The sequence below is a fragment of the Orbicella faveolata genome, unplaced genomic scaffold, assembly GCF_042242905.1.
Source record: "Orbicella faveolata isolate gen_17 unplaced genomic scaffold, um_ofav_v1 contig_36, whole genome shotgun sequence".
NCBI lineage: Eukaryota > Metazoa > Cnidaria > Anthozoa > Scleractinia > Merulinidae > Orbicella > Orbicella faveolata.
This window is the reverse complement of record NW_028301565.1, coordinates 10,823,262-10,839,695: the sequence shown is the minus strand read 5'-3', so window position 1 is coordinate 10,839,695 and position 16,434 is coordinate 10,823,262. Positions and strand designations below refer to the sequence as shown.

Sequence of the window (16,434 nt, the reverse complement as noted above, 5' to 3'; positions counted from 1 at the left end):
TACGCGAAACTTGCATGCAACGTTTTGAGATAATATTACAGCAGTGGTATAAATATTAATTTTGTGTTGTGGACGTTGCCCAAGTAACTGCCCCCAAAGTGATTATTTAGTAGTTGTGTCCCACATCGCGCTCGCTCACATGCAAAATGCTTCCACAACTAGAACAACCACGTCAAACTCTTACTGTAACTTCCGCGGAGGTTTCACGCAAGAATTGAACACGCTTACGTACTGTGTGAAAAATAAATTGCAACATAATGGTAACACACACGGCAACAGTAGACCACGTATCTAGAAAATGTGACCTCAACTTTCTTATTACTATAAAGCAGTCAGTTAAGAAAGTTTGCCAAGAAAATTGCTTACCTTGCACATTTCGTGGAAAGAACAATGGAAGAATCTCATCCTCGTCGCTGAATGCCAAAAATCCTACAATGTAGCCGTCCTCGCTCAAAATTACCGAGCCCTTTGGTTTTTCGGTAGACGGGAAATCTTCGGCTGTTCTCAATTTAGCTTTGCTCCCATGGGTTTGAAGGAAATATGACCCGCATTCATCCAAGTATAGTAGGTAACACTGGAGAGAAAACTTGTTGTTTGACGAGGAACTTTCCGACAGCACATAGCAGTAAAGGAGCTGTTTCGGATCAGATGCTTTAAACTCCGAATCACTTCCTCTTTGATAGCAGAGCTGAGAACGTACAGACTGAAATTGATTTCCTCGGAATAGTGACCACTTCATTTGCTTGCGTAAAGCATCTGTAGGAATCAAGATTAGAGTTATTTCCTGACTTGGAGTAGCCACTTCATAAACCGGGACGTTGTTTAGACTAAATCTTTCAGTACCCAGCGATTTCCTGATGGTTAAGAAGTCAGCTTTCCAAGCTGTGTTGGAGTTCAAATCTAATTTGTTGACAACCTGACTTGTAGTTACCAAAAATGTTTCCGCTGCCGTTGCGGTCTGTGTTGTTGTCTGTCCCTGACGTTCTTCTAGTTTCCAAGGCCAGGTTAGAACACAAGCACTACCTGTCGTAGCAAACTGATTTCCCGGCACTTGTTTCCTAATTTGGCACATAGAACTTTGTATATTCCCACCTCCCTGCCTGCTGTGAGCCATGCTTTTTACAAACAGAAGGAGATGATTATAGGTAATCGTTCCATGACTACGCGGAAGTGAATAGGAAAAAGCATTCCAAGGGATTGTTTTTCCCTCCAGAGGGCTGGGTAATAACGGGCGTTTAAAGTCTGAGAAGACCTTGGGGACGAATTCTGAGGGCGAGATTTGACAGATTTGTCTTCAAGGCCATTTACCCTTAAATTTCAGCTCTCTAACAGTTAATTCATTCAGTGTTGCAGTATAATGATTCAAACCACAAAACAGAGTTACAAAGAACAAGAATAAAAACAAGCCAAATAACCCTGCTCAAGTTACAGTTCCCCCAAAAGATGTCTTAATCCTGTTACCCTACTCAGGTCTTCACGGCAACTAAATCCCGACCTACCCTTTCGTCAACCTCAAGATCATATTCCAGAACACACGCCGCATCAAATCTTTTTTTCCATACAATAATCGCTTGAATCGCTAAAGTAATCTATAAAGCTGGTTGCTGGAACGGTAATGAATTTTACGTTGGCAAAACAAAACGAAGACTCCATGACAGAAAAACAGAACATTTCAAGGTCCCCGCTAGAGGTGACCATTCATCAGCCATTGCTGATCATGTGAAAACCACCGGTCACAACATAAAATGGGATCATTTTGACATTTTAGCGTCCTCAAACTGACCTTCATTGCAAAATTTAAGAGACACCGTTCAATCAAGAGCTAAAGCCTTCCCTAAATGTCAGTGTCCGTAGTGAGATGTTGTTGCTTTACTAGCTGTTCAGTTACCCCTCATGTCGTTTAGACAGGTTAACTTACTGCTGCAGTTTAGGTTCCAGACCTCTAATATTTACGATATAAATAGTTTTCAAACATTAGTAACGGTCACTTTTGAAAATGTATGTTGACTAGCGTATGAAACGTCAAGTCCTGTATTAAAATGCATTGGAATACAATGTCTATCACCGCTGTTTGTGTGATTTTCTTAATCAAGCTACAAGAGTTTATGTCATAGGGTTAGAAACATCATTTCTAACATTTCGAAGAGCAATGGATTTCTACTTTAAGAGACCCTGATTGGAGGAGGGAGGGGCTCTTCAGTAATTGATAAAACACAGGAGGGGGCTGCGAATAATGTCTTTTGGGTATGAAAGACCACTTTCGATATATCAAAATTCTGAATGGCAGCGAGGCTTAGAGGACACAAACAAAGGAATTTGAATGACCATGTTTATTCGTTTCTTTTGTTTGTGTCCTCTAAGCCTCACTATCAAGCTGAATTCTAATATGTCGAAAGTGACCTATTGGCGATGGTGCTTCACGGTGGATGAGGAGTGACACGTGGGGAGTGAGCCTCAGTAGCAATCTAGTCAGCCTGACAAGCACCATGGTTAGGTTAGACTGTGTACGGTTAGCTGTCAATAATGGTAATGGCAACTTCCCCCTATTCACCACTCAACCCTAACCCTCTTGCTTGACCTGCCGTCCCTCGGCGCTCTCCCCGGTTATACGCCGCTCCTCTAGAGGTTACCAGCCCAAAGAGCGGAGGCTATACATGAACTGGAGAACGATATAACAAGAGATGCACAATGCAATACTGGCTCGAAGGGGACTTGTTGCAAAACATTTTCTAAAAAATGCGAAACAAATAAGACACGAAAAAGGGAGACGGTGCTTTTACCCCGGTGACGAGCAATTGTAGGCACTTTTTATCGCAAAAACCAAGAAACGGTAATGTTTCGCATCAAAACTGGAAACAAAAGGGCGAGTCTCTAAGGCACCCTGGAAGATTCTTTGCAATGAAGCAAAATCTCTGCACTAAAGCGAAAGAGTATTAGATCGAAATGTGCTAGGGGTTGGCGCAAAATGCCGACATAATAGTGCCATTTTGTGATAAAAAGATTTATATTTTTTTGTTCTTTTAGAACTTGTTTGCATTTTTTCGTTGCTAATGTAATGGGAAAATGGCGTTTTGTTTAGCAAGAGGACGATGAATGAGAAATAGTTTTTACTGCATAATTAGGAGCGTAATAGTCAATTTTGGGTGTGACGGTAAAAAGCATACCCTGTCTCATACCCTAGAATGTGCTTGAAAAAGCTACATTTGGCCAGTTATTTTTCTTGCCTAACTAGAAGAGAAGGAATTAATGAAACCGCTGTGCGTGCTGTGATTGGTTGATTAATCCGAGGGTAAATAAAGCAATGTAATGTAATGGTATTATTACCGTACGCAAATTGGTTATAGACCAATCAAAAGCCGTGTCTACTGTTCTGAAATCCTGCAATATCAAGTCACTGACCCGATATGGTCGGATTTATGGCCCAATTTGGGTACGGTAACTACCTAATCTTACCGCTCGTTTGGTCCCGCCTTGGGTATTTTGACTTCGACCAAACTCGGCTGATATGCCACGGAAGTGAACCGTACCAAAATGGTAAGATAAGATGTAACTATCGCACCAGCAAAGTGCAGAGGTCGATTTGTAAAGGAAACCCTAAATAGCTACCATGGCATGGTGCAAACTTGATTTGGTCGGAAATGTTGCTATAAGCATTCGATTTGCCTGGAGACCTTGGCAAGGTTTTCGAGGTTAGCGTTGGTTGTTTTTGGACGTTGTATTCCTTCACTGCTTTTGCCCACTGTCACTGGGCTTTTCGAAAAATAAGGGAAAGCCAGTGTCTGCCACGTGATAGTATCTGTAGAGGTTTCTCGCGTCGTTGGCAATAACAGCTGACTCTCCTTTTCACGGTTACAAAATTTTTGAAACAAAAGAGCCGATATAAAGTTGACAATAACTACAGATAAATGGAAACGGTAAATTTGCATCGCTCTAAAATTTCTTGATCTGATTGCATACCTGGTATCAGATTTCAGCATACTCTTGCTTTATTTTCTTGTCCTCACCGCTTTCTTCCAAGGGTAGTTGTAAAACGAGGCGAGGGCGGAGGGTTAATACTGAACAAGAGAAAATGAGAGTGTACTGAAAGTGTACTGAAGGGTGACTCCGTAAAACTTGAACCTAAAATCTTAGAGCGTTGAATTCAAGGCGTTGAAGAGCACTATGGTAAGTTCTCAATTCCGGGGGGGACTCCAATAAAAAGAACCCCTCAGAGGTACCAAGATCCTGTTCAACCCCTCAAACGTACGACGAGCACCCCCTTCCTTTTGATATGGGAGTTCCCTCCCGCACCCCCGATACTCCCGTCTCAGACCAGCTGTCTTCTGACACCCTCCTGAAAGCCTTTATATCCTCATGAGGTCCCGACCACACTACTGGTTTACATTTGAAACGGATACCTTAAGCATTTTCCCATCACCATTATTGTGGACGACAGGCGAAAACGTACTAAAGAGTATGCGTTTTCATACGAAAATGTATTAATGCGGACAGATGAAAATAAACCGAAAACCTGAGTGTGGGCGAAAATATTTTGCTTCGTTTTCGTTGAGACTAGCCTGCGTGGCAGGCCGTAGAAGGGGAGGGAAAGGGTCAAAATGAGCGCGGGAAGATCGAGCACACTTCAAGGAGGGACGGTGTCGCTTACCATCACGCGCTTCGCGCGCTCATTTTTTCCCCTAACCCCTCCCTTTCGGACGCCTACCACACAGGCTACGTTGAGACCAGGGTGAGACAAAAACGGATACTTTCAAAAACACATTGGTGTGGTAAAAGACGCCCTTGGCACAATCTTACTTCCGCTTTCATTTAAAATTATTATGGGAAAAACGGAGCTTTCAGTGTCCAGCTGAATCCTGCAGGATAGACCCTTTGCACGATCCGGTCACATGGTACGGAATTAATTATGCTGGGACGCAAGTTACGCAGTGGGACTTCCAAAACAAAGGAATTCTTACCAGTCCAGCCCACTGCGTAACTTACGTCCCAGCGTAATTAATTCCGTACCATGTGACCGGATCCTGCAAAGGGCCTATTTTGCAAAGTAACACTCTTGATTCATTGGAAACAAAAGTTGTGTTCCTTGAAGGCAACGGTTTCTCGATGGCTATAAGTCTGGAATCAGATGCCGATAATTGCAAGCTGCACAACTCGTATGACGTGCAAGGTTGTATTCTGGCCGGAGTCAGCCTTGTACTTGGAACTACTGTTTGCTTTTATGGTAAGCAAGAAAAGAAACATTGGAATCAAATTTGCTGGTCTTCCTTCTGGCATTTATTAAAACCCGAAGCAACGTACAAATCTAAACGACTAAAACGAAACCACCGAAACCACCGAAACGACCAAAACGAAACGAGCGAGACGAAATCACCAAAACGACCGAAACGTAGCCACCAACCGAAACGATACCACCGAAACGAGTACGATCGAGTAATGAGGGATTTTGCAAAATTTGAAAATGCGGAGTTCTGACAACCATCTAAAACTGCGCAATCTTAATTGTGAAACATTTATTTTGATAACTTCCATCCTAATAATTCTATGGCAAACTCCCTCTTTCATATCAATTAACCCAGTGAACATTTTGAAAATCTTGAAAATTTGAGGTCAAGAGCTAAGGCCCGGTTCATACGTCGCATTTCTGCCGTGTCGAATTCAATTCAATGAATTAAATTCGACAGAAATTCAACGTCTGAATCGGCTGCCGCATTTCTGCCGCATGTTTGACTGGTCTTGTCGCAGTATCCGCCAGAAATGCGACACTGATTCAGACCTCGAATTTCTGCCGTGTCGAATCTAATGTGTACATTATGTTAATGTATTGAGCATGCGTAAATGTTTTCCTGCCAAAGAAAAAGCGGAAACTTGGCCGCTCTCGACCCCTTGCAACCTGAACATATTGCACCACATACTGCTCCGTTGTCAGCCTTCTCCTTCTTGTTCCATTGGCGGACAATTTTTCGCAAAATTAAAGTCCTTTGTCACCAATATTTTCGTCTGCCATATTGAATACTCTACATTTAAAACATCTCCCGCTGGCTGACATACCCGACAGTATAAATTCTGAATTAAGTGCGACACAAGTGCGACATATGAATCCACTGTCGCATTTCTGCCTCACTTAATTGAATTGAATTCAACACGGCAGAAATGTGACATATGAACTTGGCCTTTAAATCCTTCTCGAGATATCTTTTCTCAAATGCAAAAGTGACTTGTTTTGAGAAAATGAGCTTTGAACTTAAAGTAACAGAAAATGCTTCTCAAAAGGAAACTTTAATACCTTAAAGGGGCTCAATCAAGCTATTTTGAGTTATTTTGCCCACGTACAAAATTACCTTTAAATGGTAGGAAACCTGAAAATAACAGTTTAATAAGATTTATATACCGTAATTAAATGAATGGGCGCGCTCTGATTGGTCAATCAGCTATGGTTTACGAAGAATTAGAGCTATGATTTACGAAGAATTCGTAAATCACGCAGGCAAGTGATTTACAAATTCTTCTCATGTTCTTCCAAAATCCTGTGTGGTTTATCAGCCTATAAACCATAAAAACTTGTGGTCTATTGCTTAAAGAAAAACACCGAAGAGATAATGATAAATCATAAAGAAACAAGGATGGCCAGTTCAGCGCCTTATTTGCTTGCGCTAACGAAGCAACAGTAGGAGAACTGTGTAATTATATGAATAATAAAACTAGCGGCGAATACTGTACCATGCTTCGGTGACTTCATCGTTTAGCAAAACAAAGGTTTCTTTTGTTTTTCGCTCAACAAAAGATATCCAAAAGATACCCTTGGAAAACTGAGGTTTTTGCATACATTATTTCTCGAAAACGAAGCGCAAATCAACAAAAACAATTATGCAACGATGCTTTTCATGTCAAAACAAGTCAGTGCCAAAAATGAGCTCGATCCTGCAAAAAATAAAAATCGGCCCAAAATGTCAGATACGCCCTTTTTGCACGAAACCCTTCAATTGTTTTCATTCCTGCAGCTGTTACCAGTATTTTGTCAATGATTGTAAAAGATATGCAGGCTATGATGAAGTGACTCAATAAAACCATTACAAGTTTTGTCAAACATATCATCAGTGGAACTTGTGAAAGGACAAAAATAATTTCCGATTACAATCGATAATAATCGATACTAATCGATGACTCAATTGTTGTCGATTACTATCGGCAATCGATAACTCGCAACTTTTTTTCTTCATGGATTTTCATCGATTGCTATCACCAATCGATTTCAATCTTCTAGTGATATTGGTTGTTATTGATTATTATTGATTATCAGTTTATCGATTGACTATGCCTGGCATGAACAAACCTCTGCTGGGTGAACCCTAAAAAGCTGACCGACAGCTTGAACATACTCTAAGTGAGACTAGTAAGACGTTATGAATGATTACTGTTTTCTTTTCTTTCTCTCCTTTTCCTATCTGCATTGGTCAAACTGACATTGACATCTGCATGATTAGAGTCAAATTATTGTTTCATGTAACAAATATCAATTTTTTTCAGTTTTGTAAGACAGCCAGGATTTAGTTCAATCATGTTTGAAATTCTTTAAGGGATATGGTCCACAAATAAGATATACACATAGGGACAAATTAACATGCATGAGGCATGTGGGGACTTGAAATATTTCTCACACACTGAATGCCATTTGTCTGCCACACGACAATGCAACAGCACTTTCTTTACATTTTGAAATAGCGTTTGGGCTAGCCTGATTATCACTCAGGTTAGATTAGCCTGAAAGAATGAAGGATGCGAGTGCAGCCATAACACTACTGGAAAAATGACCTGAAAAAATTTCAGGCTCTGAACGGGATTCGAACCCACGACCTTTGCGTTACCGGTGCAATGCTCTACCAACTGAGCTATCAAAGCCACATGAGAGCAGTCGTGTGTGAGTTCGGCCCTATATGTTCAGTGGACGTAATACTCGGCTCAAGCATCTGAATTACACATGACCGCTTTATATACTCATGAGGCCCCAACCACACTAATGCATTTACGATTGAAAACAGATGGCATCAGGTCTTTCCTTCAGGTAGAAGGTACCAGCAGCACCCCCGTCTATTTTATTTGGGAGTCACCACCACCCCCCTCCCGCTTCGATTGCAGTTAAAAATTCTGCAGTCTGCTGTCTGCAAATGTCTTACACTAATCAGCTGTTACCTACTTCAAAAATTACGTGTATTGGAAATGCTGCTTGTGAGTATCTTTGCCAAAATCATTTTAAGTTGTTTGTAAGATCTGTAAGGTCTCATGAGTGACATTTGTAATGTGCTTAACTTGCACATTTTATTTCAGGATACCGGTTATTCAAATTTATCCTCTTCCTCTCTGGTTTCCTGGTGGCATTTTTCCTCACTTATGTATTGTGTAATGAATACCTCACTGATAAGCTGTCTGGAAAAACTCTGGAGTATAGACACCAGGTATGACAATATTATTATTGTAAACAGTAGGATGATAAAAACTTGGCATATTCATTGCTTTTTCGAACTGCTTACTTTGGTGACAAATGGCAATATTACAGATGTTGAGGAGCACCCTCTACACTTGCAGTGTCCTTGCCCATCCAGGAATCTTCAAATAGGTATAAATTTGATAAACTGTGTCAGCAGTCCAACAAAATGCTGGGTTTAACCTGTGGTGAATACCACAGTTACCTCATGTTATGGAAACAGGGATGTAATAGGCCCTTTGCAAGACCAGGTCACTTGGTACAAAATCAGCCATGCTCGGATGCAAGTTGCCCTGTGGGACTTCCAAAACAAAGGAACTCGTACCACTCCAGGCTGACTTGCCTTTTGATGGGACATCCCACTTGGTCATGCAAGGGGAAAGTCCTAGGATGTTATGGTAACATAGGTTTCTGGTACCATGTTTTTACTGTGATTCAGAAATAACAGAACCCAAAAACTGTTTGCCATGGATATCTTCAGCCTTGGTGATCAAAATTTGTTGATAAAAGCTGTTTACTTGTTTTGATTCACAACAAGTAGAGCAATTCTTTTGATTAGCGCTCTGATTACATATGAAACTATGAAACCTTCAAGATTTAACTTTACATATGCCACTGGGTACATGCATTTAGAGATCTTGTGTTCATTTCATTTCCATCTCTATTTTCAATGTTTTTTTTCTTTCCTTTTTTTGTGTCCAAATCAAGCGTGAAATTTTGACGCAAAAATTTCCATTACTTTCTTGTTTCAGATATTTCTCGGTATCTCTGCTGGTGTGGGGCTCATTGCTGGGCTGCTAACACTGTGCCTTTTCTATGTTGGACTTTTCGTTCTTGGTAAGTGTTTCCTATATCTTCTACACAAGTTAGTCAAGAATCTTATGGCTGTCTCAGCTAACATATTTGAGACATATATCCATTAATATTAGATTGAAAGGTGTACTACTAAACTTGCGTAAGTCTTTGGGTTTGTGGAATAAAGGTCTCATGAATGCAATCAAATAATCACAAGAAGAAAAGGGCTATTTTTGTTGCTTTGTTAATTAATCAAACCACAAAATTTTTTACTAGGCTATCTTCATCTTACTCCCTGTACAGGAACCTGTAAAATTACCATTGAAAACTAAAACCTGACCTTATTCAGTGGTACTTGCCTATGCATACATGCCTTCAATTTCCACCTTGGCAAGGCTTGCACACTATCTGACCCATCCATCTTGTGGCTGATGAAATGATTGTAAACTGTGTCATTTCTGTGTTAATTTTTTGTTACAAATTTTTCAGGAGCAACCATGGGATGGTTTATTGGCATGGCTTTTCTTCCTTTCCTGTACAAACATTCAGAATACTTATCTGAACACAACTGGCTGCCTTATGTCATTCTCTCTGCGTTTGCTCTTGCTGGAGGAATAATTATTCTTTGTATGCAGAAGGTACACTATTTTTATATTGGAAGTATTTTAACTTAACCCCTATAAACTAGATTTTATGTTACCTCTTTTGATAAAATTTTGATCTTACCAGTCACTTTTTTTTGTTTTTTTTTTTTGTGGTCATTATCATCTGAAACAGGTGTGTTGACTAAGACTGGGGGAAGTGCCATAGCATGCCACATAACACCGATGGACATGAGTCTTTATCTGGTTTTAAATGCCTGGCTTGGACTAGAACTTGTGCTATTTTAGCCTTTTTTATTTCAGTGTCTATTTGGTAAAATAACGTGTTATTTATACTCCTTTCAGATTGTATGTGGCATCAAAAGTGACAGTTTTTTATCAACGGATTTCTCAGTTTAGCTGCTGTAGCTTAAGGCCATGAAGCTTTTCGTCCATCAGCTCATCAGGGAGTTGTGTGATTGTTCACAAAAATTTTGACTGCCAGCAGAGCATGTAAACTTAAAGAAAACTACTTTTCTTGAAGGAGTCAGTGTTTAATTTGAAGTCTGTGAGAGTTCTATCCAAAAGACAGCAGCAAATTAATCATTTTTTGAGACCACTAGGATTTATGTCATCAGGAGGGTAAGCAGCATTGTAAATACCTAAGTGTAGCCCTTGTTTAAATAGCTTAAAACAGAGATTATTTCAAAGATATTACACAACCAACAATCATCCCTCAATGCTGGAAATCACGTTTCTGAGGACCTAAATCCCAAATCTCAAAGCTGGGTGCATGTCCCCAGACCCACCTTAAAGATCTGTCTTTGGCAGACAATTCTCTGAACCCCCTTCACCAAATCCTGGATTCTTCCCAGGGATGGGCTGCCATGTTCTAACTTGGATTCCTTGTTCTGTAATTCAAGGTGATAATTGTGATCTCAACATCATTTCTTGGAGCTTTCTGGAGCATCAATGGGATTGATTACTACTTGGAGAACAGCAAAGCCCTTTACTATTCAGTCAACATTTTGCATGGTAATTGGGAAGATAATTTTAAGACTAGAAAAGAAATAAAGAAGTAAGAGGAAGATGTAATATGAAATCATTAGAAGCTTCCTTTTAAAGTTTTCAAATTTGTACTTATGCCTATACCCCAGCAAAATTTTGACCGAGATCTCGGCGAGAATCTTGGCGAGAATCTTGGCGGGAATCTTGGCAAGTTTTTGGCCGGTGAGATTGCTGAGATCTTGGCGAGATCTTGGCAATCTCGCCGGCCAAAAACTCTCTGAGATTCTTGCTGAGATGTCACCAAGATCTTGAAATCTCTGCAGCCAAAAGCTCTTTGAGATTCTTGGCGAGATTTCAAGTAAGATCTCGCTGATATATCAAAATCTTGGAGGCCAAAAAAACTCGCCGAGAAACTGGGAGTTTTCTTTGCAATCCTGTCAAGATGTCAAAATGTCAAAATGCAGATATCATAAATTCGTTGAGAGAATAGTCTCTAGCAGACAAATAAACACACTGAAATACGACTCCACTATGTCAAAAACAACCAGATTTATTGACAGATAAGACCGTTATGTACAGTTCAGAAAAGCTTAACAGTATCAGACACTTTCACCTTCACTTCACATTCAACTACATTTAATGAGAGGAAAATCATCATTACTGAAACTAGAAATACAGGAGAACTAACCTTTATTCTCGGTCGTCATATCCTTTACCTCAAGCAAACAAGAATAATTAACCTGATGTCTAAATAAATCTGTCAGCCGTAGAGAATCGCAAGAAATTCGTTTGGCTTGGCTACAACTTCACCTCAAAGCGGATGTCATGAAAAGAGTCATCATCCCCAAGTGAATTGAAATGGTTATTGAGTAACTCAAAGGTTATCCTGCTGATAATGGCTTAAAGACAAACCAAAATTTCAAGATGATCAACGAAACTCTCATCTAAAAAATCGATTAGCACGCGTCTCTTCATCGCCATAAAAAAGTAGGTTGCTCCATTCAACTTTGTTAAATAAAAATTTGGTAAATAACACCAATCCATGTTGGAACGTCTTATTCCATTTTTGGGCTTCCCGCATTTGAAATCGAACTGAAAAATAGACGGCTAATGGTGAACCACAAAGCATTTTATTTCAATGCAGAACCTCTGAGAATGATCTTGGATTATAACTATTCTCGACAATCTTGCCACTCTCGGGGAGATGTTCACAGTTTTGGCGAGATCTCGGTGAGATATTTGCAGTTCTGGCAAGATCTCGGCGAGATTCTTATTCTTTCTAAATCTCGGGGAGATCTCAGCGAGATGTAGGCAATCTCAGTAAGATGTTTGCGTCTTTCAAAATCTCGGCAAGATCTCGGGAAATCTTACCAAGATTTAGAAAGATTCAAATATCACGGCGAGATCTTGGCAATCTCGCTGAGATGTAGACAATCTTGCCGTGATCTCGCCAAGATTTGATGTACCCACAACATCATGGTAAGATCTTGGCAATTTTGGTGAGATCTCACCAATCTCGGCAAGATGTAGGAAATCTCGCTGAGATTCAGAAACTCACAAAAATCATGGCAAGATCTTGGTAAAAATTTTGCACGGATATTGCTTGAATTTAAGCCATCTTCTTGAGTTGCATACTCCTGAGAGAGATGTCTAGAGCTCTGTTTATTCTGCAGTCACTGTGCCCTTGACTTATGCTAGTCAGTAACCTGCTAACCTCGTGAAGGTTTGCTATTAACACCCTGCAAGTAGCCCAACACCTCCAGTCCTGTAAGCATACATCTATCCTGTGCAGACTCTTCATCTGATTCTGAGGGTGTCCAGTAACATATATGGGTGTTCAATTGTACTACAGGTTATTTAGTTAAAAAGTAGTCAAGAGCAGATTCAGGCCTCAATGTATTTACAGAGAATCATATTTTTATAACATATCCCTGGTTGAAAATGTAGAGGAACTTGCATTGTGTCTCTCTTTTGTAGCCAGGATTTTTGTAATACGTTATATTTTGCAGGCCATTATAACAAGTCCATGCTGCCTCACTGCTGGTACACATGGTTGGTTGTGTCACTGATTCCAATCATGTTCATTGCTGGCATGGTGGTGCAGTTTCTCAAGACTGGAAAAGACCATGATCATAGACAAGGTGAGTAGAGACAGACAGATGTAGATAGACAATCAGACATTTATACATGTACATTCTGCCAGACAGTCAGACAGACAGACACTAAACACAGTAAACACAGATAGGTAAAATGGGAAGGCAAATAGCAGACAAAATACAATTAATACAATTTGATGAGTTTTCATTGGCGTAGCCATCATGGGTTATGAGCCATTATACCATGCTCTGTAAATATGGTAAGTGTACTCGTGATTTTTGGGGCATTTTTATTTTTATTTTAGTTTAGTTTTCTATATTTTGGGAGCATTTTTAATAAAACAATTATTCCACTTGCACTTGTTGGATATTCATGAGAGGATTATAGCCAACACGGCACTACGAGCCTCCTTGACTATCTGCTATCTCATATCCAATGCTTGCTCATGGAATAATTGTAAATATCCTCTTTCTTGATTACATGTTCAACAACAATAACAATAAAGTTTGTTTATCCATGGTAGTTATTAATGCTGTAAGCTTATGGGGCCATCCTAGGCCAGGTCCAAGGACAAGTTAGTTACTAGATAGTCAGACAGTTAGCTAGCTTAGTTATCATTATTCTTTACCAACCTGGTAATAATTATTTTGTCATGGATGTTTTCTGTGACAGCTTATGGAAAAGGCCCAACTGCTGTCCGGGTTGCAACTCCTATGAGAGATTTCTCAGACCAGGTAAAATTGTTCATCCGTTATTCACAACAAAAGGACCAAAATTTAATGTTATCGACCAAACCCTCATGTGATGAAGGTTTTGTTATTTTGTTGTAAATCCAGGAGGAGTAGCAGCAATACTTCTTCTTGCTTCATGTTACCAAAATTCGAGATATGCAGCAGCTGTATTTTGCAACTAATGTGACAAGGCTTATTTTCTAATCCTTGTTGTTGGGAATCAATGACTAGTAATTTTGCAGTACAGTTGAGGATACTTTAAGATGATTTCCAGTCCGTACTGCACACTCGAGAGAGTTTGCTTTCGTTTTTTTGTTTTTGTGTTATGTAAGACATCACAAAATGTGAACATTTTGCAACTACTTAAAATTCAAAATTTCATGTCAACTGCCATTGTCGATGTGAAGCTTTATGCTTCATTCTTTCTCATTTCATTTGATAAAACAACTTCATAGCTGTTAAAATCAATGAAGCTGTAGGAAAGAGAATTTGAAAGGCCTCAAAGATAAAGTATGTGGTTTGTAACGAATAACAGCGATTTGCATTTCATCGAGTAAGAACTTATAATGTTTATAAACATTAGGTTGCTGAGACGGTGCAGTACAGACTGGAAATCATCTTTAAGGCCTAATGAGTTGGGAATTTTGGGGTTTCCACCGGCACCTTCATTGAAGGCCAAAAAGGGCCAGAAAAGTCTTGGGATGTTCTCCTTGTAAAGGGGTTTTTTGTTGGTCATAGTAGAGCAACAATAGAGTACTGTCTTGAGATTCATGATTTTAATTCTAATTTGGATATTTTTCTTTTCTTCAGCAACCAATTTTAACAGACTATGACTAGTTATTGCCTGGAGATGAAAGATTTGTGTTCAAAACTTCAAAACAGTAAATAGTTGAGAATGTGCAAGGTGTATGTGCCACTTGGAGATGTGCCACACCCTAGATTTTTGAGAACTTTTTAGTCAAGTAAATGCCGAAAATTTAGCTTTCGGATTGTGTGACTTTATAAAAAAGGTGACCTGAGTAAGCTGTCACATAGGTGAAAATGTTACTTATCTTTGTGTTTTTGTTATTTTGTAACAGTCCTTGAATTAGATCAATTTCAATGTGCTGGAGTTCTAGAGTGAGAAAAATAATACAGGAATATGAAGTAAAACAGTTCCAAAGTTCCAAACATCCTAGGAACACAAAATAGAAAGTTGAATTCCACAATAAACCATGGAAACTGAGCTGTGTATCCACTTTCTTGGAAATGTTATTGATTTCAGACATGCTTTTCGTTAGACCTGACCCATAACTGTAAAAGAGACACCTCAACTATTAGGGCTTCAGATCCCTAGATGAAGCCTGAGTAATTAAAATTGGGAAAGCAAACACCCCATTTCCAACAAGAAAGAAAATCACCGTTCTCCGGACCAAATGATCAAAATCTATAATAGTGAAAACAATTTGCATGGTATAGTTGTCACATGCTAGTTGCATGGTCTGGATGTTGTTCGTCTCAGTGGAGAGAAGAACAAATTATGCGTAACTGGTTGATTATATGCTTTTTTTGTTGTTCGTTATATGCATTTGCCATGTTCAAGACTGCAATATTTTAGAGCATTTTGAAAGTACTGAGAGGATTTGTTGGAGGTGAGTGATGCAGTGTTGTTCTCTTTTTCCAAAAATATTTATAAAACTCCACTTAAACAATTTCGTATTTTGTGCGTTCCTCAAAACATTTGTCAAAATTATAAACAGAATTATTGAAATATGTGAAAATTGAACAAATACTTGCATAATAATAATTTCTTATTAAATAGCTTTAAATTATCAGGAAATAAGTCTAAAGAAGAAGTAGATAAGAAGTAGATAAACAGTGTTGTAAAAACCCACTTTTTTCATTCCCCATAACAATTTTTGGTACTTCCATTGGTCTGTTTCTTCAGGGTGTTTCAACCTTGACCGCAGGCTGTCGTTCTCTCCTATGTCTGAGGAGACTAGAGAGAGAGCCTGAAATTGAGTGTTACGCGTGTTTACTTTGTTTGCACTTGGTTCTGTTGGGTACGTAGTTCTGAGCAGATTTCATTAGTTCGGGGATTTAGCTGAGTTTATCTATATCTCCTCGTGGTCAGAGATCAAGCACTGGCTGATCATTGGAGCAGTTACATCGCTTTACAAAATGGATAAAAGTCATCTATTAAGCACCAACCGGGAATGTTATTTCAGACAATAAAGGTGGATCAAATTCACCCAACAATGCAAAGCCAGCCGCGATGGATTTAACGTCATTTACTCCGTGTTTATCAGGAAGAACAAAAATCTTTGCGATCCAAGTTCTGGTAAAATATGAAAATATTCAGAGAACTATAAAAATTGATCTAGTGGATAAACCTCATCCACAATGCAGTGAATCATCGGCGGTGGAATCAGAAATGTAAACAATGTCACGCATGAACGAGGAGTTGTTTCACCTGACAACGTATAAACCGCGAAGGGTCCGCGAGGGCTAACAGCATCGACAACATCATATCCCTTTGATCCTGTTTGATACATCTGCAAGTTTTCAACCATATGTAAGGGTAAGGAGAAAAAGATTCCTCGCTCTTCAAAATGACTGGCTGTCTTATAATAAAAGTACTGTCCGCTGCGTGACAAGTCGACTACCCGGAACTACTTGTTTTCATGTCGATCTGTGGTCCTCTGTCGTTGTAAGTACTCAATTAGTGAAAAGCGAGTTTCTTCCTTGGTGACTTGATCTCGTTCAT

At 39.4% G+C, this 16,434-nt stretch overlaps 2 protein-coding genes across 2 annotated transcripts in view; one reads left to right on the top strand and one right to left on the bottom strand.

The window, feature by feature from the left end:
* LOC110066368 (uncharacterized) overlaps positions 1-1,192 on the bottom strand; it is a 28,835-nt gene extending 27,643 nt beyond the window's left edge. The window contains exon 1 of the mRNA XM_020773597.2: positions 367-1,192. Coding sequence (XP_020629256.2) covers positions 367-1,114 — 748 coding nt within the window. The 5' untranslated portion in view covers positions 1,115-1,192. The remainder of the gene's footprint in view (positions 1-366) is intronic.
* A 3,799-nt stretch (positions 1,193-4,991) lies between these two features.
* Positions 4,992-14,913, top strand: LOC110066376 (transmembrane protein 198-like). Its single transcript, XM_089275589.1, has 8 exons — positions 4,992-5,218; positions 8,320-8,447; positions 9,229-9,313; positions 9,761-9,909; positions 10,776-10,887; positions 12,870-13,001; positions 13,630-13,691; positions 14,499-14,913. Exons 1-8 carry the CDS (start codon positions 5,101-5,103, stop codon positions 14,523-14,525), a joined length of 813 nt encoding a protein of 270 aa, XP_089131715.1. The 5' UTR covers positions 4,992-5,100; the 3' UTR covers positions 14,526-14,913.
* Positions 14,914-16,434: the final 1,521 nt, after the last annotated feature.

Excerpts from the sequence above, each read along its gene's own strand:
- LOC110066376 (XM_089275589.1), top strand. The coding sequence starts at position 5,101 with ATGGCTATAAGTCTGGAATCAGATGCCGATAATTGCAAGCTGCACAAC. Across the intron at positions 8,448-9,228 it reads CTCTGGAGTATAGACACCAG|ATATTTCTCGGTATCTCTGC; the intron begins GTATGACAATAT and ends TTCTTGTTTCAG. Across the intron at positions 10,888-12,869 it reads TTCAGTCAACATTTTGCATG|GCCATTATAACAAGTCCATG; the intron begins GTAATTGGGAAG and ends TATATTTTGCAG.